The 27,669-nt window shown below is 41.1% G+C and overlaps 1 protein-coding gene across 3 annotated transcripts in view; it reads right to left on the bottom strand.

Annotated features, from left to right (window-relative positions):
• The window catches only part of met (MET proto-oncogene, receptor tyrosine kinase), a 163,384-nt gene that overhangs the window by 43,434 nt on the left and 92,281 nt on the right, over nucleotides 1-27,669 (bottom strand). For all 3 annotated transcript variants that reach the window (XM_072267599.1, XM_072267598.1, XM_072267597.1), the window contains exons 4-7: nucleotides 18,071-18,205; nucleotides 10,408-10,575; nucleotides 3,201-3,358; nucleotides 672-783 (exon numbers count right to left, since the gene is read on the bottom strand). In XM_072267599.1, coding sequence (XP_072123700.1) covers nucleotides 672-783; nucleotides 3,201-3,358; nucleotides 10,408-10,575; nucleotides 18,071-18,205 — 573 coding nt within the window. The remainder of the gene's footprint in view (nucleotides 1-671; nucleotides 784-3,200; nucleotides 3,359-10,407; nucleotides 10,576-18,070; nucleotides 18,206-27,669) is intronic.

Below are 27,669 nucleotides of genomic sequence, written 5' to 3' on the forward strand. Positions count from 1 at the left end.
TAAAAAAAATCTATCTTACTTTGGATGATACATTCACTGGCTTCCAGCTGCAATATGTACATTTTTCTAACAGGTTTCTACTTAGTGGCGATCTCTTCTGAAGTTCGCTCATATTTTTATTGGCAATCTTAACATCGTGAGACAGGTTTGTGCTCGCTGATATGTGCATCAGATCTGCAGTATTTCAACTTGCAGAGGGAAAATAACCCATACATAAAAAATAGTTTTGACGATAGCTCTGTGAGGGTTGATACTGAGGCAAATAAGAGCCTTAGACCATAAGACACACAGTAGAAGCAGAATTAGGCCATTTGGCCCATCATATTTGCTCCACCATTTCATCATGGCTGATTTATTATCCCTCTCAACCCCATTCTCCTGTCTTCTCTTCTTAACCTTTGATGCCCTGACTAAGCAAGAATCTATCAAACTCTGCCTTAAATATACTGTGGTCTCAATGTTAACTGTTACCGATCTCCCTTTCTTGGAAAAGTTGTATTAAAATGAAAAATGTACTATCTTGCCAAAGAAACATGGACCAGTGGCCAAATGCTTAATAAAAACAGTTTCGTATAGTCCTGCTCGCAATTAACATAATTATCAAAAGCTCAGACTGTCACATTCCAAAAGTGCAGGAATACTTAAAAAATGAAAAAGAAAACCTTTCTTACCACAAAAGAAAAGTTGGCTGCTTGTGTTGTCAAATTTTTGTTCAGCGTTAAATTAATACGGACAGGATTATAATCTTGTGTGGTGTTAAATGCTTCCAATATGCAAAGAAGTCTTTAGAGAAAAAAAATGTTAACTGACGTTACAAAATAGGAAACAAGACTCATACTAATATAGCTTTGTTATTCTTTATATTCTCCCACATTAACTAAAATGATGCATGAAAAATTGATTTTTATTATTATCTTTATCTGAATGAAACATTTTTTATTGAAGCTGTAGATCTAGAATGCTCAAATAGATGAGTTGGATTTCACACAACCATTACTGCAGACTTTAAAGGACAAAAAAAAGAGGGAAAAATTAACGTCACAAAAACAGAAAAAGCAGGAAAGCTCAGCCAGTGAGCAGCCCCTGTGAAAGAAGAAACCAGATAACACTTTGGAGCAGGGACATTTTCCCAGAGCTGGGGGAAGAGTAGAGAGGTTACATTCTTTGGGTGGTAATGGGCAAGAATATGGTGTATTTTAGACTATATAGAGGCTAGTTAAGAGCAATCTAATGACAAGCACGAGGACTGACTGAAGGGGAGGCACTTTATGGAAACAAAGTGAGAAAGAGGGATAAGCATGATTATGATAATAAACACAAGACATTCTGCAGATGCTGGAAGTCCAGAGTAACACACACAAAATGCTGGAGGAACACAGCAGGTCAGGCAGCATCCATGGAAAGGAATACAAATCAACATGTTGGGCCAAGACCCTTCATCAGAACTGGTTGGTGTGCTAACATGATAATGGACAATATAATGTCAAACCAGGATACAGGGAGATAGAGAAGAGGCTGCATTTTTACACTCTCCCTGCTTCCCAAGATTTTCAACTTTTTTGTCAAATTGAGTTTTTTGTCATGTACAAAGCATGGTGAGGTACAGGTTCAATAGCAAAATTTGCTTGTAGCAGCATCATAGGCACATCAGTACAGGCAACGCGCAGAATCTAGGTTATACAAGACAAGAGAGAGGGGGAGAGAGAGAGAGAGAGAGAGAGAGAGAGAGTGAATGAGAGAATGAGAGAATGACACAAACTGAGACAAGTCCATGGTAGTTCAGGAGGTGGTCTGCAGTGCTCCATTGCTGAGGTAGAGATAAGGTTGGGCATGCTGGCTGTAGGAAAGTAGCTGGCCTGAACCTGGTGGGGTGTGGTACTTCTGGCTTCTGTATCTCCGATGTGATGGTGGCAGCAATGAGAGGACAGGATCCCGATGGTGGGGATCCTTGATTATAGTTGCTGCCTTTCTGGAGCATCTCCTGTACTGACGTGGAACACGGTTTGGTAGTGACAGTATAATGGAATATGTGGGTTTTGGAACAGAAGACATGTATCCTAACACAGGTAATCTGAGTTTCGTTTTAATGTCACCAGCCTCATTCTGTCCCACACTCAGAAAACAGACAAGTTAAGTAATGGTTACGTAGCCTAGAACAAGACCTTAGGCAGCAGGAATTTGTCGGTAGAAATTGGAGAGAGTGAACCCTTGCATCATTTTAACTCATTGGGTGGAGGTCTGTTGAGGCGTGATTTAGCCCAGGACAGAGGAGGCCCATAATTTACTTGTCTGACTGAAATGAAGCCCACAGGTTGCTCCCAACCCACATGAAAACATTGCATACAAAACAAAAAAAAAAATACGTATTTTAATTGCTGCCTTCTGTGATTGCATCCAAACTCCCAACAGCTTTCCCTGTGGGTCCATAGTGTTACAATCTGACATGTGGTTCCTGAAGTACAATGGCCAAAAATGTGGTGTGTGTAATGAGTGGTCCCAATAATGCACTCTGCACTGAAACAGACATCCATTTTAAAAAATTCAAGTTGTGTTTTCTTGCAAAAACTATAAATAGTTTATATTTGTCTTGTGAAGGCTGCTTAGTGCACCATGGTAGCATAGCGTGACACTATTACAGCTTAGGGTGTTTGGAGTTCAGAGTTCAATTCTGGCGCTGTCTGTACAGAGCTTGCAAGTTCTCTCCATGAGCACATGGGTTTCCCCTTATAGTCTAAAGATGTACTAGTCAGTGGGTTAATCGGTCATTGTCCTGTGATTAGGCAAGTGTTCAGCAGGTGGTTTTCTGGGTGGCACAGGTCGTTGGGCCAGAAGGGCCTGTTCATACTTTTTCTCTAAGTAAAATAAATTATCTGATGCTGTGTGCCTGCAATGCTGCTGCAAGTAAGTTTTTCATTACAATTGTGCACACATGTACTTGTATATATGACAATAACCTCAACTTTGACTTTGAACGAGCTGGTCTATATACAGGTGACACTCAATTAACTTTGAGCAATAGATTTTAACCGTAAATCACACAAACCTGTGCCAGTGTTCAGACCTGTAAATTTGGGAGAAACCAGGTAATCAGATTCAAGGGATCATTCATCTGACAGAATAGAAAATGTTATAATAGGACTGTCTTATGTATCTCATTGGAACAGTTAATATTTAGCCACAATTGCAGATTCTTAGGATACCTGTTTCTGTTGCTTCTGTATGCCTCCAATTTGCAGACAGTATTTCCAACACTAATGGAAGTCATTTTCGGATTTATTTTACTTTTCATTGATTCAAAATTCCTTCCACAAATAATCAGCCTTGTTCCACCCTCCAAAGGCGCAGTTAACGGGGAGATCTGGAAATAGTTAAAGAAAGTGAAAAAAACAGTAGGCATTTGCAAACACTTCGAGTGAAAAGCCAGAGAGAAAATAAAACAACACGCAGAATGTCCAAAAATGTTCAATTCAGAATCAGAATCAGGTTTAATATGACTGGCATATGCTGAGAAATTTGTTAACCTAGCAACAGCAGTACATTGCAATACATGATAAGTATAGAAAAAAACTGAATTATATTAAATATATATGTATATTGAAGACAGTTCAAAGGCAGAAAAAAAAAGTGAGGGAGTGTTCATGGGTTCAATGTCCATTTAGAAATCAGATGGCAGAGGGGAAGAAGCTGTTCCTGAATTGCTGAGTGTGTGCCTTCAGGCATTTGTACCTCCTTCCTGATGGTAACAATGAGAAGAGGGCATGTCCTGGGTAATGTGGGTCCTTAATAATGGACAGCGCCTTCCTGAGGAACCACTCCTTGAAGATGTCTTGGATACTATGGAGGCGAGTACCCATGATGGAGCTGACTAATTTTACAACCCTCCGTAGCTTCTTACAATTCTGTGCAGTAGGCCACCCCACCCCACAGACAGTGATGTAGCCTGTAGAATTCCCAATTCTTGGGGATGCTAAATAAGTCCTTTCACATTGAACGTTCAAGGGATTACTACAAGAAGACATAAATATTAGTTATATAAGTAGCATTGTTCCTTTAGTGTTACACACAAGAAACCTGGAAATTTCTAAAAAGAAACAAGTTTTTAATCATTTCTATGTTGAACTGCACTACTCTAGAAAGTAAACCAGCCACTTTCAACCTTGAATCATCATTTGTTTGTTATGTGCTGTGTCCATGATTGTTCTTGGCAACTTTTTGACAGAGTGGTTTGCCATTGCCACTTTCTGGACAGTGTCTTTACAAGACAGGTGACCCGAGCCAGTATCAATACGCTACAGAGTTTGTCTGCCTGGCGTCAGTGGTCGTATAACCAGGACTTGTGATATGCACCAGCTGCTCATTCCACCCGCCACCATCTGCTCCCACACTTGTGCTAATAGTGCAATCTTGAAGTCAGTTGCAGATGCGGATACAGAAGGTTTAGGGAAGGATGGCAGCAGGAGGTGAGAAGACATAGCCTGTGCCTAGAGGTGGAAGCTAGTTATACTGGTCATAGCATGGTGATATAAAACCCAAAGGGCAGAGAGAAATGGACAACAGTCCCAGTCACTGATGTGATTACTGGATGAAATAAATGATCACATAAAAGAGGTACTGGAAAGGGCTGCATTTTCACCTGTCTATTTCCCTCCTTCTAAACCGTGTCAATGCCCAAGGACACCTCCTTTGGGGTTCACTAGATAAAATCCACTGTTTTATTTTCTTCAGCTTATTAGCAGTCCCTTGAGATCAAGAATGATTTATTTCTACTCTGCTTTTGTAGGGTATGACTGCTGATACTTACCATGGAAACCAGCCTCCCCTCCATGGTTTCTGTCTTTCCTTCTCAATCCCTTGGTAAACCAGCCAGCATAATCAAAGACGCCATCCACCCAGATGTTCTCTCTTCTCCCCCCTCTATCAGACAGAAGATACAAAAACCTGAAACCACCCGGCCCAAGGACAGCTTCAAACCCATTGTTATCAAGCTATTGAATGGTTCCCTTGTACAAGAAGATGGACTCTTGACCGCGTTATGATCTTGCACTTTATTGTTTACCTGTACTGCACTTTCTCTGAAACTGTTACACTTTATTCTGCATTCTGCTATTGTTTTACCTTGTTCTACCTCAATGCACTGTGTAATGATCTGATCTGTATGATCAGTATGCAAGAGAAGCTTTTCATTGTATCTCAGTACGTGTGACAGTAAGAAACATTGGAACTGGATCTAATTCCAACGTGAGTCAGCGCAGAAGGGGTGAGAGCAGACGCACTTGAGATGTCCTTTTTGTTTCTGAACCGTGGCTTCCACTCTACCATGATTAACATTGTCCTTGACTGCATCTCATCCATTTCCCATGACTCTGTTCTCATCCTCCTCCTTCGATGGAGCAAGGTCAAGGTTGGGGTCACCGTAGCGGGAAACGACACTACTATAGGTCGGAATGTTCTGGAGTTCAGAGTTCAATTTTGGTGCCATCTATAAGGAGTTTGCACATTCTCCCCGTGAACCGCGTGGGTTTCCCCTGCATGCTCTGGTTTCCTCCCACAGTCTAAAGATGTACCAGTTAGTTGGATAATTGGTTATTGGAAACCGTCCTGTTATTGGGCTAGGGTTAACTAGGTGGGTTGCTGGGCCGAGGGGCCTGCTCCACACTGTATCTTCATAAAAAAAGTGAACTGTTTTATTATTATTGTCACATGTACTGACATACAGTAAAAAAGTAATCTCGTATACTGTCTACTCACGTAGATCAATTGATTACAGGTAGTATAAGTTAATATAATCACAGAGTGACAATCAAGTGCTACAATACAGAGAAGGCACAGTGCAGGGAGACAGCAATGCGAAGATCATAAACAGGTAGAATGTAAGATAAGTATCCATCTTACCATACTAGGAAACCATTTTTACAGCTGGGTAGTAGCTCTTTTTGTGCCTGGTAGTGTGTTTTCAGGCTTCTGTGTCTTTTGCATGATGTGGGAGGGAGAGGGGAAAAGAGAGAATATCCAAGTTGTGTGGGGGTCTTTGATTATCTGGCAGCTTCATCCGTGATGCAGTGAGAAGTGTAGTCAAAGTTCACGGAGGGAGCCTAGCTTCCGTAATATTCTGAGCTGTGCCCACAACCATCTGCAGTTTCTTGCAGTCCATTAATATTTTATATTTAATTGGACACAGAATAATCTCCTTTGTATTGGAAGCATCAACAGATATTCACTTGAAAGGTTTGGCATACCTTCTGGTCTCTGTGTGATAAAGGGCTTTTGCAAAATTTAATTCCTCTTTATAGCTTATGGCTTTTCTGCCTTTGGCCTCTTTAGAACAAAGTCCAAAAAAGAAATGTGAAGAACATGACTTCATCCATAAACTCTTTGGTCTGGCTTGACACCAATATACCCTACATTTACGTCATATAGTACATGGGATTGCTGGAAAAGTGAAGTTTGCTATCTGATGATGAGTGGGCGAGTTGGTCATGTTTCTTAGGGTGATGGGAGATAATTGAGTATGGTAGGTGAAGATCACAAGTAGGTAAAGCACCCTCTCTTTAGGAATTTCCTTTTATTCTGACCTCTGAAGATTTATTAGTAGTTTTTTTTCAAAGAGGATTGCGGATAAAATTAAACGAATAAGCAAGAGAACACGGGAAATGGAACAGGGTGAGAGTCAGAGAGTTTTACATGCATGTACCCAAACTCATTGAAATTTGTTACAAATCCACACCACACAAAAACGAAAAGTTTTCAGCTTAGCAGGTATCTTTAAAGAGTAATCTATAATGCAGTTGTTTTAAAACAAAGGCAGGAAGGAAGTTCAAGAATTTATCTTGTGCCCTTGGACACAAAGAGATGAGGATAAATCCAATTTATTTACCATTGCAATTCTTAGATTTTGGCCGAAAGATTATTTCCTGCTGGGGATGGAAGGTTGAAACAATGGAGCACAAGAAGGCTTGTGGTAGGTTCGTCCAATGACTCTTGTCAGAGAAATCCTATCATACCCAAAGCCCAATGCGTTCAACACTTTGAACACACAGAAACATTGGGGATTTTGCCCGCTGGCATTCCCGCTGTGAATCCTGTCATTGCTGGTGTGGTGGAAGGAATCAGAACGGCAGTGAATTGTGGGTTGGGTGAAGCAGTATAATGATGGGAGGGAGGGTAGGTGGGTGAGGGGCGGGGGGGTGGGTAGGTTTGCTAGTAGACCAGGTCAACAGATGGAGGGCCAGTGGGGGAGGAGAGTATTGGTGGCAGGGGTGAAGGAGGCTGGATCAGCATGTAGGGATAAGGCAGTAGTAGAGGATTGAAGATTGTAACAGGGATGTGGTTGAGTAGCATTGGGTTAGTAACATGGCTACGTGGTGATGAATAGTAGAGTCCGGCCATCTTGAGAGGAGATCCTGAGATACTTACAATCAGAATGGGAAAGAGGCAAATACCAACAAACATAAAGAGTAGATTAAAAGTTCAAGGTTCAAAGTAAATTTATTATCAAAGTACATGTACACCATATACAACCCTGGGATTCATTTTCCTGTGCGCATACTCAGCAAATCTATAGAATAGTAACTATAACAGGATCAATGAAAGATCGACCAAGGTGCAGAAGACAACAAACTGTGCAAATGCAAATATAAATAAATATCAATAAATAATGAGAACGTGAGATAATAAGATAAAGAGTCCTTAAAGTCCTTAAAATTATCGCCCTTGAAGATTATGGAATTGAAAAACTTACTGATTTAATCAGTGATATTTAATTAATTAATAGGCATCTGTTAGTCTTGTGAGACCATGGATTTGTGCCTTGGAAGGTTTCTAGGACGCAGGCCTGGGCAAGGTTGTATGGAAGACCGGCAGTTGCCCATGCTGCAATTCTCCCTTCTCCACGCCACCGATGTTGTTCAAGGGAAGGGCACTAGGGCCGATACAGCTTGGCACCGGTGTAGTCGCAGAGCAATGTGTGGTTAAGTGCCTTGCTCAAGGACACAACACGCTGACTCAGCTGAGGCTCGAACTAGCGACCTTCAGATCACTAGACCGATGCCTCAACCACTTGGCCACGCGCCAACACTCAATGACATTTATGAGACTGGAATAATAACAGAAGAGATGAAGAATCAGTATTTATCACTCTTCCTAAGAAACCTGGAGCAATAGAATGTGAATTACATAGGACCATACGTTTATTGAGTCATATCACCAAGATACCTCTAAGAATTTTGATGACAAGAGCTAAAAGTAAGATACAAGCTGAAACAGGCAAAGAACAATGTGGTTTTGTGAAAAACAAAGGCATAAGAAACGCAATATTGATGTTAAGGATACTATCAGAACGAGCTATTCAAGTGCAAAAAGATTTGTTTGTTTGTTTTATTGACTACACAAAAGCATTTGATAAAGTGAAGCACAATAAGTTATTTGAAATATTACAGGAAACTCTAGATCTAGATTTGAAAGACCTCCGCCTAATCAGAAATCTGTACTGGGAACAAACTGCCGCTGTAAGAATAGATGGAGAAGTGAGTCAGTTCACAAAAATCAAGAGAGGCGTTAGACAAGGGTGTGTTTTCTCCCCTAATTTATTAAATGTGTACAGTGAAACAATATTACAAAAAATAAGAGACATCTTGGGAATCAAAGTTGGCGGTGAAAACATCAATAATCCTGACACTGTGTTAATTGCAAGTACCGAGGAAGAACTACAAAACTTAATTGATATAATTGTTGAAGAAAGTGCAAAAATGGGTCGATCTATCAATTGAAAAAAGACAGAATGTATGGTGATATCCAAAAAGCAGGAGAATCCTATCTGTAGGCTGAGAATAAATGGGGAAGACATAAAACAATTACAGAACTTTTGCTGCTTAGGAAGCTGGGTGACATCAGATGGCAGGTGTGACATGGACACCAAAAGAAGAATAGGGACGGTGAAAGACACCTTTACGGAATGAAGAGTATACTGACCAACTCTAAACTAGGCATGATAACCCACCTCATAGTATTGAAATTTTACGTTTACCTAGTTATGTTATATGGCTCAGAATGCTGGACAATATCTAGTAACATGAGGAAATGAATTGAAGCAGCAGAGATGCGGTTTTTGAGGAGGATGCAAAGAATATCATGGACAAAACGAATATCTAATGAAGATGTCATGAACAAAGCAAATACAGAAAGAGAAATAACGTATGAGATCATGAAAAGGCAATGTAACTCCAATTGGACATGTGATTAGGAAAGAGGAGTTAGAATGCAGAGTAATTATGGGAAAGATTGAAGGGAAGAAAGCAAGAGGAAGACAAAGACAAATGATGATGGAGACAGCAGCCAGAGAACTGGAAATGAACACTAATGAGTTGATCCACTTGACCTGAAACAGGAGTGTGTGGGCCATGGCAGTCAAAGCTCAAACTAGGCATGGCACCTGATGATGATAGTCATAGCCATAGTCATACTTTATTGATCCTGAAGGAAGTTGGGTTTCGTTACAGTTGCACCAACCAAGAACAGAGTATAGATACAGCAAAATAAAACCATAAATAATTAAATAATAGTATGTAAATTATGCCTGGAAATAAGTCCAGGACCAGCCTACTGGCTGACGATGAAAGAGAGATCATTGGTTGTAAGAACATTACAATGATGGGGCAAGTGAGTATAGTTATCCCTTTCTGTTCAGGAGCCTGATGGTTGAGGGGTAGTAGTTTTATTTGTCATACAGTATGTACATCAAAACAGAAAGAGAAATGCATCTCTTGCACTGGTGATGTGCTAGGGCAGCCCACAAGTGTAACCACACTTCGGGCATGAAAATAGCATCCCCACAATTTACTGAACCCTAACTCGTACATCTTTGGAACGTGGTCAGAAACAGGAGCATGGAGGAAAACCCACGTGGCCTTGGGGAGAACATATAAACTCCTTACTGACAAAGGTGGGAAAGAAACACACTGGTTAAAGGAGGGCCTACTTGTAAGACAATGAATATCTTAAACTAATGTGGAACTACGCTTCAGCTCTCTAGTTGATGCTTGCTTCAACATGTGTACTTAAGGTGTCTGAGGGCGCCGTTTTGGATCAAGAAATTGCAAAATATTTGAGTAGGCATGTTGTGTTTCATATGTATGGATGAGGCAGGCTGAATGGACAGCAGCATTCCATAAATATGTCGAAGTGGGTGTGCTTTGAATCTACTTCTGTTACTTAGAGCTCAAATATATTGCTCTAGCAATATGCAATAGACTAGACTCTATGCAATAGACATTTAAATCAGGATTTTTTGTCATAATATCTATTTTTGTTTGGAAGATTTAGAAGAAATTCATGCAATGCACTTTTCAAATTCCAATCAATATTACCCAAGTGGAAGCAACTTAGCATTTGTTTCACCTTAGAGTTTCTTACCTGGCTGATAACAGGAGGGCAGATATTCCACTTGTGAGTCATACATTCTTGCATTCTGGAACACCTACCACTGCACCATACACAGCCCATGAAGGAAGGAGCTGTTAAACACTTTGTGCATGACAAGAAATAGCTACACCGTGCAGCTGTTAAAGGTAGTTTGCTTATCTGGTAAAAAAAACATACACAAATTTTTATGGTACAGTTAACTGTTATACAAACAAGAATTGATTACATATAAAAGCTTCTCCATTCCATTAACAAAGGAGGTAAGGAAGCTATTAATCTGTTCTACATTTAAAACTGACTGGTATTAACATTCCAAATATATTGTGCTGTCAGGATCAAATTAAGCATACTAGACCCAGCCGTGCTCTCTAATTGTCAAAATCTACTCACATTTTCCATTACAAAGGTGCCATTCAGCCCATTGAGTCAATGCCATCTTTCTCATCAGCCCTTTCCCTTGCGAGTGAAAGCATGAAAAAATGCAGATGATGGAAATACGAAACAAAAACAGCAAATGCAGGAGGTACCCAGTCTTGACACAGAAGCATTGAAACAGTCTTGAAATGGCCTCACTGGCTGAATGTTTCAAGCATTTTCTATTTTAGTCTCTTTCACCCACATACAACGTAGAACAGTACAGGATCAGGTCCTTTGGCCTATAATATCTGCTTTGAACATGATGACAAATTAAACTAATTCACTCTTGCGTGCATACAATCCATAGAGACAGAGACAGAAACAGGTGAATTGATTATGGGGAGCAAGGACATGGCAGACCAATTGAATAACTACTTTGGTTCTGCCTTCACTAAGGAGGACATAAATAATCTTCCAGAAATAGTAGGGAACAGAGGGTCCAGTGCGACGGAGGAACTGAGCGAAATACATGTTAGTACGGAACTGGTGTTAGCTAAATTGAAGGGATTGAAGGCAGATAAATCCCCAGGGCCAGATGGTCTGCATCTCAGAGTGCTTAAGGAAGTAGCCCAAGAAATAGTGGATGCATTAGTGATAATTTTTCAAAACTCTTTAGATTCTGGACTAGTTCCTGAGGATTGGAGGGTGGCTAATGTAACCCCACTTTTTAAAAAAGGAGGGAGAGAGAAACTGGGAAATTATAGACCGGTTAGCCTAACATCGGTGGTGGGGAAAGTGCTAGAGTCAGTTATCAAAGATGTGATAACAGCACATTTGGAAAGCGGTGAAATCATCGGACAAAGTCAGCATGGATTTGTGAAAGGAAAATCATGTCTGACGAATCTCATAGAATTTTTTGAGGATGTAACTAGTAGAATGGATAGGGGAGAACCAGTGGATGTGGTATATTTGGATTTTCAAAAGGCTTTTGACAAGGTCCCACACAGGAGATTAGTGTGCAAACTTAAAGCACACGGTATTGGGGGTAAGGTATTGATGTGGATAGAGAATTGGTTGGCAGACAGGAAGCAAAGAGTGGGAATAAACGGGACCTTTTCAGAATGGCAGGCAGTGACTAGTGGGGTACCGCAAGGCTCAGTGCTGGGACCCCAGTTGTTTACTATATATATAATGACTTGGATGAGGGAATTAAACGGAGCATCTCCAAATTTGCGGATGACACAAAGCTGGGCGGCAGTGTTAGCTGTGAGGAGGATGCCAAGAGGATGCAGGGTGACTTGGATAGGTTAGGTGAGTGGGCAAATTCATGGCAGATGCAATTTAATGTGGATAAATGTGAGATTATCCACTTTGGTGGCAAAAACAGGAAAACAGATTATTATCTGAATGGTGGCCGATTAGGAAAAGGGGAGGTACAACGAGACCTGGGTGTCATTATACACCAGTCATTGATAGTGGGCATGCAGGTTCAGCAGGCGGTGAAAAAGGCGAATGGTATGCTGGCATTCATAGCAAGAGGATTCGAGTACGGGAGCAGGGAGGTACTACTGCAGTTGTACAAGACCTTGGTGAGACCACATCTGGAGTATTGTGTGCAGTTTTGGTCCCCTAATCTGAGGAAAGACATTCTTGCCATAGAGGGAGTACAAAGAAGGTTCACCAGATTGATTCCTGGGATGGCAGGACTTTCATATGATGAAAGACTAGATCAACTAGGCTTATACTCGTTGGAATTTAGAAGATTGAGGGGGGATTTCATTGAAACGTATAAAATCCTAAAGAGATTGGTCAGGTTAGATGCAGGAAGATTGTTCCCAATGTTGGGGAAGTCCAGGACGAGGGGTCACAGTTTGAGGATAAAGGGGAAGCCTTTTAGGACCGAGATTAGGAAAAACTTCTTCACACAGAGAGTGGTGAATCTGTGGAATTGTCTGCCACAGGAAACAGTTGAGGCCAGTTCATTGGCTATATTTAAGAGGGAGTTAGATATGGCCCTAGTGGCTAAAGGGATTGGGGGGTATGGCGGGAAGGCTGGTACAGGGTTCTGAGTTGGATGATCAGCCATGATCATACTGAATGGCATTGCAGGCTCGAAGGGCCGAATGGCCTACTCCTGCACCTGTTTTCTATGTTTCTATGTTTCTATATCCCTTTACTCCTTGCATATTCATGTGCCTATCTAACAGACTCTAAATGTTACTCTCATATCTACTTCCACCACTTCCCCACCATTCTGCGTGAAAAAACTTGTCCTGCACATCTCCTTTCAACTTTCCTCCATTTCACCTTAAATACATGCCCTCCAGTACTTGATATATCTACACTGTGATACAGATTCTGATCACTTACCCCATCTATGCCTCTCATAATTTTATGAACTTCCATTAGACTTCCCTTCAGTCTCTGGTGCTCTAAACAAAACAATCCAGGTTTGTCTAATCTCTCTTTAAAGCTCATACTCTCTAATCTAGGCAGCTTTCTGCACCCCCTCCGAAGCTTCCACATCCTTCTTGTAAAGGGGTAACCCGAATTGCACACAATATTCCAAATGTGGCCTGAATAAAATTTTATACATCTATACCATGATTCCTCAGTTTTATAATAAATGCCTCAACTAATGAAGGCAAGCATGCCATATGCAGCCTTTGACACCCTTTCTACTTGTATGGCCACTTTTAAAGAGCTATGGAATTGGACTCCAAGACTCCTCTGTACCTTAATGTAAATATGGAACCTATTTCCCCTCACACACCTTTCAACTCTGGTAGATATAAGCTTCTTCTTCAGCTGTCCATCGATTTCGATGTTGACTGAGGCCTGGGCAAGGTTGTATGGAAGACCGGCAGTTGCCCATGCTGCAAGTCTCCCCTCTCCACGCCGCCGATGTTGTCCAAGGGAAGGGCACTAGGGCTGATACAGCTTGGCACCAGTGTCGTCGCAGTGCAATGTGTGGTTAAGTGCCTTGCTCAAGGACACAACACACTGCCTCAGTTGAGGCTCGAACTAGCGATCTTCAGATCACTAGACCGATGCCTTAACCACTTGGCCACGTGCCAAGATATAATATGGAGCACTCAATAACCTATCAGGTCTTTTAGACATGTGAGGAAACTGGTGCTCCCAGAGGAAACCCATTTGGTCACGGGGAGAACCTGTAAACTCCACATGGGCTGTAGATGAGATCAGGAGAGTACCCATGCTGCTGGAGCTGCAAGGCAAATACTTCACAGGGCAGATCAGCCCACCAGCCTGCACATTGCTGGTAAAGGTATATCAGAACTTGTTTTTATATCCAATCTGGAAAAGAAATTCAAGATTTCTGCTGGAGCAACTTAGTAGATTCAGCAACATCTGTTGGTGGGGATGGAGTGAAGGGAAGAATTGACAATGTTTTGGGTCAAAGTCCTGCAACAGTTGACAACTACTTTCCCCACAGATGCTACTCGACCTAATGAGTTACTTGCAGTTGATTGTTTTGAAATTCAGGCTTACATTTATTAACTGAACTATTTGTGGTAAAAAATTCCCTTCAACCCAGAAAGTAGGTATAGCACTAACAGAGTATCTGGGATCCTTGTAAAGAGTGGGACCAGCGTGTTAACAGCCTTGCCAGTGACACTGGGCAGATGGAAAAACAAGTTAAGAATGACAGAGAAAGAGGGTGAATTTGAGTCTAATTAGCAATGAAAGAGAAATAAGCAGAGGGAAAGACTGAATTACAAAAGTGGGAAATAAGAAACAGAACAGAAAATAGGAAAACACCTCATTAAAAAAATTTAAATCCTTAAAAAGACATTTGCTTTCCAAAGGTAATCCTGCATGGTGTGTTGTCTTGGGGGTATGGCAGTAATTTATTTTCAGCAGGAAATGGATTTTCACATTGTTAACCCTAATTTCTGTGGCCAAATGAACAAATTCATAAAACACACACAGGGAAACTTGCTCTTGCAAGATTACTGGTGGAGATATGAAAATCATGCAGCAATTTGTGGTGACATATAACTTACAGGCATGCCTACCTACAAATTGCTGGTTCATTATACATTTGACATTAACTTTCAAACAAATTACAGGTAAGAAGTACAATAAGAACATTTTTGCCTTCTGGAGAGATCAACAGGTTATTGCTAAAAAGCAAATATGGCAAATGCTGGAGATCTGAAATAAAACCAGTAAACTCTGAAAATACATCAGCCAGCATCCCTTAAATGTCAGGTCAGAAACTTTTCATCAGAATGAAAAGTTGCAGTGAGGGAGCATAGGTATTAAGACAGAACAAAGAGAATGTCTGCAATAGGGTGATCTGAATGACACAGGTAACGCTAGTGCTGATTGAGAGGGATAGCAAAGGCTCGTTTATTGCAATCTGTCTGAAAGAGGTGGAATTAGAGGAACTCTATCTCTCTCCCTTCTTTGCAAATTAAATGATGCTGATTTTGTAAGTTATCCTAGCTCTGACCACAAGATCACAAGACAAAGGAGCAGAAGTAGGCCATTCGGCCCATCGAGTCTGCTCTGCAGCTCCTCCATGAGCTAAACTATTCACCCATCTAGTTCCAATTTCTGGCTTTTTCCCCATATCCCTTGATACCCTGACTAATTAGATACCTGTCAATCTCCTCCTTAAACATCCTCAATGATCGTGCCTCCACAGCTGTATGTGGCAATGAATTCCACAAATCCACGACCCTCTGGCTAAAAAAATTTCTCCTCATCTCTGTTTTAACTGGGTACCCTCTAATTCTAAGACTATGGCCTCTTGTCCTGGACTCACCCACCAAGGGAAACATCCTTTCCACATCTACTCTGTCCAACCCTTTCAACATTCAAATGACAGTGCATTTATCTGAAATGGTCATTCTATCTCTCCTTTGATGCTGTCTATTTAAGATCATAAGACATAGGAACAGAACTAGGCCTTTCAGCCATCGAGTCTGCTCCATCAATCCATCATGGCTGATCCCGGATTCGCCTGAACTCCATATACTTTCCTTCTTGCCATATCCTTTGGGGCTCTGACCAATCAGGAAGCTATCAACTTCGGCCTTAAGTAATCCCACGGACTTGGCCTCCACCAAAATGCATTATCATACATTTCCCAACACTGTATTCCATCTGCCACTTCTTTGCCCATTCTTCCAATTTGTCTAAGTCATGCTGCAATCACATTGCTTCCTCAGCACGACCTATCCCTCCACTATTTTTGTATCATCTGCAAACTTTACCACAAAGCCATCAATTCCATTATCCAAATCATTGACAAACAATGCAAAAAGTAACGGTCCCAATACTGATCCCTGAGGAACACCACTAGCCACTGGCAGCCAACCAGAAAAGGCTCCCTTTATTCCCACTCGCTGTGCCTGCCTGTCAGTCATTCCTCTATTCATGCCAGTATATCTGCTGTAATCCTATAGGATTTTGTCTTGTTAAGCAACCACATACGTGGCACCTTATCAAATACCTTCTGAAAATCCAAGTAAATGACATCCACTGCCTCTCTTTTGTCCACCCTGCTTGTTACTTTTTTGAAGAACTCTAACAGATTTCCCTTTACAGAAACCATGTTGACTTTGACTTATTTTATCATTAGTCTCCAAATACCCCAAAACCTCATCCTTAATAATAGACTCCAATACTTTCCCAACCACTTGAGGTTAGGCTAATTGGCCTATAATTTCCTTTCTTTTGCCGTCCTTCCTTCTTAAAGAGTGGAATGACGTTTTCAGTCTTCCAGTCCTCTGGGACCATGCCAGAATCAAGTGACCAATGCATCAGCTATATCTTCAGCCATCTCTTTCAGAACTCTGGGATGTAGTCCATCTGGTCTAGGTGACTTATCCACCATAAGACATTTTAGTTTGCCTAGCACTTTTTCCTTTGTAATAGCAATGTCACTCACTCCTGCTCCCTGACACTCACTGACCTCTTCCACACTGCAACTGTCTTCCACAGTGAAGACTGGTGCAAAGTACCCATTAAGTTCACCCGTCGTTTCCTTGTCCCCTATTACTACCTCACCAGCATCACTTTCCAGTGGTCCAATATGAATTCTCACCTCCTTATATAACTGAAAAACTTACAGTTTCCTGCTTTATGTTATTAGCTAATTTGCCCTCATATTTAATCTTTTCCCTTCTTATAGCTTTTTTAGTTTCCTTTTGCTGGATTTTAAAAGCTTCCAATCATCCAACTTCCCACTCACTTTTGCTACTTTATATGCCCTTTCCTTGGCTTTTATGTAGTCCTTAATTTCCCTTGTCAGCCATGGTTGCCTAGCCCTGCTATTTCAGAACTACTTCTACTGTGGGACATATCTATCCTGTGCCTTGTGAACTATTCTCAGAAACTTCAGCCATCTTTGCTCTGCTGTCATCCCTACCAGTATCCTCCTCCAATCCATCTGGGCAAGCTCCTCTCTCATGCCTCTGCAATTCCCTTTACTCCACTGTGATACTGATACATATGACTTATGTTTCTCCCTCTCAAATTGCAGTATGAATTCAGTCGTACTATGATCACTGCCTCCTAAGGGTTCCTTTACATTAAACTCCTTAATATGATCTGGGTTATTACACAACACCCAATCTAAGATAGCCTTTGCCCAAGTAGGCTCAAGCACAAGCTGCTCTAAAAAGTCATCTCATAGGCATTCAACAAATTCCCTCTCTTCCTATCTGACACCAACCTGATTTTCCTAATCCTGTTACATATACATATTGAAGTCCCCCATTACAATTGTGTCATTACCCTTATTACATGCCTTTTCCAGCTCTCTTTACAATCTCAACCCCACATCTTGGCTACTATTTGGAGGCTTACATATGATTCCCATAATGGTTTTTTTACTCCTGCAGTTGCTTAACTCCACCCACAAAGATTCAACATTCTCTGACCCTGTATCACCTCTTTCTAAAGATGTAAATCCATCCCTTACCAACAGAGCCACACCACCACTTATGCCTTCGTGCCTGTCCTTTCGATACAAAGAATATATTTTGATGGTAAACACCCAATTATAGCCTTCTTTCAGCCACGATTCAGTGATGCACACAACATCGTACCGGCCAATCTGTAATTGCACCACGTGTTCGGCAACCTTATTCTGAATGCTCGGCGAATTTAAATACAGCATCTTCAGTCCTGCCCTTTCCAGCACTATTGGCCTTACGTAAGTATTCCCAATAATTATATCAAACAGCACACATGTCAACTCTAATAGTTGAAGGCAGAAAGTAAAATGCTTAAGAAAATATATACAAGCAACAAGAATTACCTTCTTCCCTGTAATGACAACTATGTAGCCTTGTTCAGATCCAGATTGCTCAACTAATATTTGAGGGGATACTGAATCTGAGTCCAGCTGTAAATTGAAGTGAGGTGTTGATCGCTCAATTCGTGAAAGCACCACCTGCAAAAAAATATATTTGAAGCAATTTTTAAAACATTCTTCTATTTGTTCAGCACAGAGTCACAAAAGGCAAATTCCTCGCAGCAGTAAAGTTTCTCACAAGAGATTTTAAACCTGCTGTGGGTTAAATAGAAATTTAAGTTATTTCCTAAATTAAGAATCCCGGCTCTGAACCTTGATTAAATGTGATCATTTTCCTGTGGCCGACTGAAGTGAAATGATCCAAATGTATGCAGGCTGTCAATGGTGAATCATGATTTCTTTTGGGAATTTGGTTTGGATGTCCTGAAAATATAAAAGAAAACTCAAAATATCTTCTGCTGACCACATCTACAGGAAATTCAAAGGTCTGTGGATACTTGAAGTGCTGGATTACCTTGGAATTTATAAACTTGGAACCAGGGTCAGATGGATGGAAGCCAACACCATACACACAAAGGTCTGGGGTGCATTTCAGAGAGATTTTAATTAGAATGGGCTCTGTTAGAATAAAAATCTCTCCAAGGCTGTAGTTAAAATAAAGTTTATAACTAGGTAGTGTTCCTGCGAAAAGGTGCAATCATCTGAGGCTCCCTCTCCTAATGGCCATTAATCAGAGATGTTGAATCAGAATCAGAATCAGGTTTATTATCACAAGCAAGAGAAAATCTGCAGATGCTGGAAATCCAAGTAACACACACAAAATACTTGAGGAACTCAGCAAGTGAGGTAGCACCTATGGAAAAGAATACAGTCGACATTTCGGGCCGAGACCCTTCGGCACGATTATCACTGACATCTGTTGTGAAAGTTGTTGTTTTGCAGCAGGAGTACATAAAATACTATAAATTATAGTACACCCACATATACATGTAATTAATGAAGTAGTGCAAAAATAACGTAAAAAAACTCCAGAGTGTATTGATGAAATTGAATAGAACTTTCCACTAAGTGGAAGGAAAGACATGGTGTACTGGGCACATAGAAGCAGCAGGCTTGAAACAGGAACCATACAGTAATCTCAAATGAACCTCAACGGTGGACATAATTGTGAACCTTTGTATCAATTTCAAAGTTCAATGTGGCCAGCAGCAACCATAAACTGTTTCCAACCACTCAAAGCCATCAAGTTAAAGTAGCATTAATCAAACAGTCAAGTATTTTTGTGTAATATAGTCACACTGATTTACAACACAAAAACAGGCTCCTTAGCCTGTCTCATTCAATTGTATTGATTCCTCATGCCCCCCCCCCCACAACTGATTCTACTTGCTGGTATCAGGTCCTTATCCTTCTATGCCTTGCCTGTTAAAGTGCCTGTCGAAACATGTCTTAAATGTGGTGATTGCATCTGATTCTCATGTGGCTGTGAGCTCCAGATAACAAGCACACTTTGTGTACAATATCTTTCCTCAAATCCCCTCCCTCCCTCCCTGGATTGACTCACAACCATGTTGTATTTACTCTATAAAAGAGTCGTGGAGTTTTATAGCACAAAAAAAGGCCCTTTTGCCCAACATGCTGACTGTTAGGGTGTACTCTGAAAATTAGGATATATGGCAAACAGCAGCCATTCTTCAGATTAGAATGTGGATTGCAGACTGAATTCACAACACAGCTCAGGACAATGGCCTTCCTGGAGCTGCAGGCTGGGGGCAATTGCAAACAAAGAAACACTCAATTTACACCTCAGATGCCTGCATATGCATGAATGTGGCCCAGAGTCAATTTGGGATTAACATTCATTTTGGGTGTCTGGAGTGTGGGTGCGAAGGAGGAGGTGTTTGAAAATTACATGTAATTCAAAGGAAGCATTGTAGATACATTCTAATTACAGAATTGTTCTGCTGATACCTTTGATATTTAGCATATAAAAATGTCATGTAAAATTGGGTTGTGCGGGCCTCTCCTTCCAAGAGTGTCTTGGAAATGATGCCTGTATACTCGTTGTACTAGAATAAATGCTTCTATATCCACTAGCTTCAGTGTCTCTATGGTGACTTTGTTCGCAGTTACAACACTGACCAAGGTCTCTTCTTGAGCTAGTCCCATTTACCTGCATTTGCCCTATATCCCTCTCCTATTTATGTACCTGTTCAAATCTCATAACTGTTGTCATTGTACTCACAAAATCCTAATACAGGAAAAATAAAGCAGCTCCACTTGTACGGTGATAGGAAACACACTATATCTCCGGTCTTTCTTCACAGTGGAAAATGAAGATGAGAAACATATTTCTACGTACTTCCCCTTGACACTTGTCCCCCTTGACACTGGGGTAATAGTGCAATCAGAAGCTGAAGCATTTTACTGACCCTGCAGCAAGCAATTTGTTTTTCTACCATTTCACAGCACCAAGAGTTGGCACAGATATTGCGAATTGATGGGACTACATTTGGGGATATGAAATTATTATGGATCTGCATTATAGTAGCAATATACACAGACCTAGACCAGTGGTCCCCAACCTCCGGGCCGCGGACCGATACATTGCCGCGAAGAATGCAGTGGTGCAGCGGTAGTCGGAACACACCCAGCACATCTTCAAGAAAAATGCTGAAATAAACAAGCTAGTTAATTAGGTGCCGCCTGGCACGTAAATATCAGCCCAGATCAGAGGTGATTGCCGATTGCGTGGCCTCTGATCTGGGCCGACATTTACGTGCTGGGCGGCACCTAATTAATTAGATTGTTTATTTCGGCTATGTGCTGGGTGCGTCCCGGCTACCGCTGCACTACTGCATTTTTCGTGGTAATGTATTGGTCCGCGGCCCGTGGGTTAGGGACCACTGACCTAGACTCATAAATCTAAAGAAATGAATTTAATTTACATCACATTTTAACAGATTGGGAATTTAAATTCAACTTGACTAGATACATCCTCAAATAAAAATTGTCAAGTATGATCTCCACTTTTGTAAATCCATGCTGACTTTGATCATGACACGCACAGCCTGCCTGCAACATTTGAGCTGGTGAATATGGCCGAAAGAGCTACAGTAATAAGCCAGAAGACACTTAAGATGATGACAGCATTTTATCTCAACCAAACAAAATAAAACATGAATGTATTTGATTCCCAGTTGTTTCTGATAGCCCTTCAGCACCAATGCAAATTGAAGACAAATAAGAAAACAAGAAGAATTGCAGCCATTTTTCTTTTTTAAAAGGGTATGTGAAACAGATTACAAAAATGAAACAAGAAGGCTTAATGGATTTCATGATGATATTAAACAGATTTGTGTCAACTACTGGGATTCAGAGTTACAGCAATACATAGCCAATATGCATAGGTATCTCAGGAGCGTTCTGTTTGAAAGTCAATTACTAAAGCTCAGTTCCCACCCTGTTGCATTGCCCCATCTATTTTGCCCCCACCATGGAGTTGAGATTGAAGATTTAGTCACACTTAATTGCTGGTCAGTCCTTTTAATCCTCGTGGAAAATTACCCGTTCAGAACATATACTAAATCAAATCAGCAAAAATGGTTTTGAGCACAGATTGCTTTTTCAAATTTATTATAATAAAATTAGGGCTCTTACATAACCTAGCAAACCACTGCACCACAGTCACAACTCCTGCTAAATCAGTCACCTCATCATTATATAATTTAACTGCATTTTTAAAATTTAATGTTAATCTTTCTTAAATATATAACTGATCAGTGTTTTAAGTTCATGCCCAGAACTTCATCCTTTATCAGCAGTGCTAAATGTTCTATTTATTGGTTAAAATTTGTTAGACTGCATCTGAAATTAATTTCACATATTCCAATGCACCTACATGACTACACATTGTATTTAACATTACCAACCAGGCATCTGATTCTAGGCACAAATCTCCTAAATTGATAACCAAACACATTTAATTATTTTTATTTTACTAAACACCACTTGCAAACATCACTTCAGAACTATGCAACTGTCAGAATATCATGTCTTTTTTTGAGGCACAATACATGATTTCTGAACTACTGCTTGCATTAGGTGATAATTTTTTCCATCTGTACATCAAGATTTTGATGCCCAGAATTTCTTAAGGAGGAAACAGCAATTACTCATCTGGAATCATTGAGCCATAAAAATGCAAGGCACAGAGGGAAACCATTTAGCTGTCCAATAGATTACAAATCTTGGTGTCTGTACTGTCTCATTGCAAATGGATAAATTTAATGCCAGTGCTTTGTTTTCTCCCCATTGCCTACCTCCTTCATCTGTTTCAATTATTTTGCAAATTCTGTCTTAAAAGATGCAGTGCCTCTGTCTTGAGTACTCCCTAATCTGTGTTCCACCATTTCCCATAACCTCTTTCCTCCCTCTGATAATTTAAAATTGATGATCCCTCATTGCTGTTTTCTCAACCAGAGAAAGTAATCTTTCCCAACTCACTCTTTGTAATTCTAAAAGGCTCCTCTTTGTCTTATGCTACTCTCTGCTCTGGTACAAATAATTTCAGCCTCTAAAAGTCAATGGTTAGCTGTATTTGTCACATGTACGTTGGAGCATCAGAAAATGCTGTGAAATGTGTTGTTTTGCGTCAACGGCCAACATAGTCCGAGGTGTGCTGAGGGCAGCCCACAAGTGTCACCATGTTTCCCACGCCAATATAGCATGCCCACAATTTACTAACCCTAACTCATACATCCTTGTAATGTGTGAGGAAACTGGAGTACCCGTGTGCTCACAGGGAGAACATACAAATTCCATATGGACAGCAGTGGGGACTGAGTCCCGATCTTACGCTACAAACCACTGAGATATCATGCTGCCCATTTTTTATTGCTCTTATCCATAACCATCCTGAAAAAATACTCATGATTTTAAACCCCTTCTCTAACATGTTGATTCAATGTATAATGATTTAAATATTTAGTTTCCAGTAGTGTCTTGTTTATAAAATCCAACATGAGAGTCAATGTTTTTCTTCATGAGCTTCCCTGCAATCCATCTCTCACACACAAAACACACCTTTCTGGTGTATTTCCTGTCTTTTCTGTCAAGTTTATTGTCATTTAATTATATACATGTATATAACATATATAACCCTATAATGTGTAGAGAAAGGAGACGTTTCTCCGAACCAGGGTGTAAAGCACAGTAGTACACCTAACACACAATAATTTATGAAAGTAAGGATAAAATCTGCAGGGTGAATTATGCATAAATAACAAATGGAAATGCATAAATTAAATATTGTGAGGTACAGAACAGATTAACCAGCAACATTTCAAATGCGATGCAGCAGGGAGAGCAGAAGCCTAATGGACTGAGGGAAGAAACTGTTTTCTCTTTTTTTTTGCATTGCCATCTATCTGCCTTGCCCTCGTCTTCTGCAGTTCTCAGTGTTATTTGTGGTCTACCATATGGCCCACTGCCAATTGTGCCCCACCCCAATTTCCCCCAACTTGTGCAGTCAGACCGGGGATGTCAGAGGTGTTTTTTTTTAAAACACAGAGAGAGGTGAGTGTATGAAACTCACTGCCGGGGCTGGAGGAAGAGACAGATACATTAGGGACATTTAAGAGAGTCTTGGATAGACACCTGGATGAAAGATAAGTGCAGGGATATGTAGGAAGGAAGTTTTAGATTGATCTTGGAGTAGGCTAAAGGTTGGCGGAACACTGTGGGCTCAATGGCCTATTCTGTGCTGTACTCTTCCATGTTCTATGAACCCCCAGCATCTTCTATTTTGCTACAAACAGACAAACTGGGCCTCAGTGATTATTGTTGAACATACCTTTTCACAGAAGCAAACAACTCAGGCCTACGCAAGGCTGTAACAGCAGAAATAGGGTACAGATGGCACATCTTGGCATCAATGTTTCTTTGTATTAGAGTCTTGATGGTGTATCAGATGTCCACAATGAGAATAAGGAAGGGGAATCACTAACATTCAGCGCTGCTATATGAGAAGTTGTTGATCTAGACTGACTATAGAACATTACACACAATACTGGTCCTTTGTTGCACAATGTTGTTTGAACTTTTAAATCTACTATAAGATCAATTTAATTTAACCCTCCCCTCCTACATAGCCCTCCATTATTTTTATCATTCATATCTATCTGATGAATTTTCATTGAAGTTTCATAAATTTATCTTTTTATCACATAAATAAATCTTTTTCCAAATATTTATAAAATTGTGTAATCCTTTAACAGATTTTAACCTTAACTGATGATTCATTTCTTAATGTACAGATTAAGTATAATTGATGAGCTGGAATGTCTGACTAAAGGTTTGTCTACTCAATTTTGGGTAAAACATGTAGGAACTAAGTTTTTGTAACTCTTCTGCTCCTTGGAGGAAATGATTGTCACTTTTTTCTGGGGCGAGGGAATGGGGGCTTTGATGCTATTGTCGCTGTTTCTGTTCTGCGAGGAAGGGGGTTGGGGGATTGGGGTTTATGAGTTTTGTTTCTTTTTCTTTTTTGTTCTGGTGGGGGGCGTTGATGTCTTTTCTTTCTGTATTTTATGGTTATCTGGAGAAGGTGAATCTCAGAGTTGTATTTTACGTGCATTCTTTGACAACAAAATGAATTTTTGAACCTTTTTGAACCTTTGACAGGGAAACAAGAATGGGAAATGGTGAAGGAGGGTGGGCAGTCAATTACCAGAGGTTTGAGAAACGGATGTTCATGTCATCAGGTTGGAGGCTACTCTGTTGAAATATAAGGTGTTTCTCTTCTAACCTGAGCGTGGCTTCATCATGTCAGTGGAGGAGGCCATGGATAGACATATCGGAATAGGAATGGGAAGTGGAATTAAAATGGGTGGCCACTGGCAGATCCTGTTTCTTCTGGTGGATGCAGTGTAGATGCTTGGCGAAGCAGTCTCCCAATGTAAGTCAAGTCTCACGGATATACAGGAGGCCACACTGGGAGCACCGGATATACAGATGACCCTAACAGACTCGCAGGTGACATGTTGCCTCAGCTGGAAGGACTGTTTGCGGCTCTGAATGGTAGTGAGGGAGGAGGTGTGGGGGTCGGTGTGGCACTTGTTCTGCTTGCAAGGATGTACCAGGAGGGAGATCAGTGGGGAGTGATGAGTGAACAAGGGAGTCGTGTCGGGAGCGAACCCTGTGGAAAGCAGAAAGATGAGCTTGGTGGTGGGATCCTGTTGAGGATGGCGGATGTTATGGGGAATTATGTGCTGGATGTGGAGGCTTGTGTGGTGGTAGGTGAAGACAAGGGGAAACCTATCCATGTTGTGGCAGTGGGAAGATGTGATAAGGGCAGACACACGCAAAATGGAAGGGATGCGAGTGAGGGCAGCGTTGATGGTGGAGGAAGGAAAGCCCCTTTCTTTGAAGAAGGAGGTCATCTCATTAATTCTGGAATGAAAAGCCTCGTCTGAGAGCAGATGCAACAGAGACAAAGGAACTGAGAGAAGGGGATGGCATTTTTACAAGTGACAGGGTGGGAAGGGGTATAGTCCAGGTAGCTGTGTGAATCAGTGGGTTTATATAGATATCGGTAGAAGGACTGTCTCTCTTTCGAGAGCGAGAGAGAGAGAGAGAGAGAGAGAGAGTGAGAATGAATGGGGAGGGAGGTGTCGGAAATGGATCGAGTGAATTTAAGGGCAGTGTGGAAACTGGAGGCAAAGTTAGTGAAGTTGACCAGCTCAGCATGGGTGCAAGAAGCAGCACCAATGAAGTTGTCGATATAGCAGAGGAAGAGTTGGGGGATTATACCAGTGTAGGCTTGGAAATTGGACTGTTCCACATAGCCAACAAAAAGGCAGGCATATCTAGGCCCATGCAAGTGCCCATGGTTTGAAGGAAGTGGGAGGAGCCGAAGGAGAAATTGAGAGTGAGGACCAGTTCCACCAGACGGAGGAGAGTGGGGGTGCAGGGGAACTGGTTGGATCTGTTATCCAGAAAGAAGAGGAGAGCATTAAGGCCTTCTTGATGGGGATGGAGGTGTGTAGGGACTGGACATCCATAGTAAAAATGAAACAACCGGGGCCACGGAACTTGAAGTCATTGAAAAGATCATGAGGATATGAAGTGTCATGGATGTGGGTAGGAAGGGACTGAACCGGGAGGGGGGGATAAAACAGAGTTGAGGGTTGCAGATATAAGCTTGGTGAGGCAAGAACAAGCAGAAACAATGGGTGTACCTGGACTGACAGGAGGAGTGGAGGAGGTAGAAACAGGAGGTGCAGGATAAGGAAACTATGAGGTATAGTACACATACTTTGATAACAAATGTACTTTGAACTTTGAAGGTTTCCAGCACCTGCAGAATGTCTTGTCTATTTTCTTCTGTCTTATTTCTCTCTCTCTCTCTCTCTCTCAATCCTATCATTCTAGTTATTTTGTTTTCCGTATGTTATGTAACAATTAATTGAGCTTGAGGCTGTGTATCTCAAAAAAGACTCTTCAGTCTGATGACTACAAGAACTGATGTATAGGGCAACTCAGTAGTTTTGAAGAGGCCTTAAAGATGGAATCCTCCAAATGGACCACAACTATGTCGTCGTTTGGAGGCTTGCGTGCCTCAATGATCCAGAGAGCTATGTTGGCTGGAGTCAGGGCTTTCTGCTTTGGCTCTTGGTAGGGTCACCCATAGTAAACAGGTCAAAGGGTAGAGGCCAGACTAAGAGTGGTCCGGGTTCAGGGGGCTCTGCTCAGGGCGGACCACCCTGACAGGTAAAACAAAACTGTTAGAGAAACAGCAATGACGAATCCTACATCTGAGTGCAATGGTATTCCTTAATCTCCACCTGGGATGTGCATGAGTGGCAGTAGTAAAAACCAAGCTACTGACATGATGAAAGAAACTCTGAGCACTGCTGGAGATGGAAGACATTCATTGCTGCCCCAAATGCCAGTTACCATGCAGTCTTTTAACAGGGCATGTGGGAGGATCTGAACAATACAGTCATAAACAATAAAATGATACTTGCTAACTGAGTCTTGATAAAATTCAGCGTTTAATGTTTACATTTGTTCCCATTCACAGAAGATACTGCAATAAAAGGAGCAGTAACATCACGGGAGGTAAAAATGGGTAGATATATTATGCATGCAGAAACAAAGCAATTAGTACAATGAAGAAAACCTCATTGATTGCAATATACCTCTAGATCTCGAGGCATCACCTTGACAGATTAGATAAAAAGAATTATTTGCATTATTGAGCAATTGCCTTATTAAGTTAATTTTGCCATTTCCTTTGAAGAATGTGAAAAGCAGATATCCAACTATTTCCATGATAGACATCCAAATGATTGGCCATGAGAGCGACTCAGAATATAATGCATTTAACATTTTTAAGACTGAGCTAATATTTGGAATTAATTTGGCTCATATAGCTTTTGATTTCACTCACACTGCCCTGGAATGTCCTTCCGTGTCTACCTGCTAGCTGCACACGTAATTTGTGTGGTTTCTCCAATGAGAACTTGTTCAATGAGGTTAACTCTGACCTGAAGCCCTTTGAACTCTCAGTCCTGATTCAGGGTCCACAGATTGAATGC

The sequence above is a fragment of the Mobula birostris genome, chromosome 9, assembly GCF_030028105.1.
Source record: "Mobula birostris isolate sMobBir1 chromosome 9, sMobBir1.hap1, whole genome shotgun sequence".
NCBI lineage: Eukaryota > Metazoa > Chordata > Chondrichthyes > Myliobatiformes > Myliobatidae > Mobula > Mobula birostris.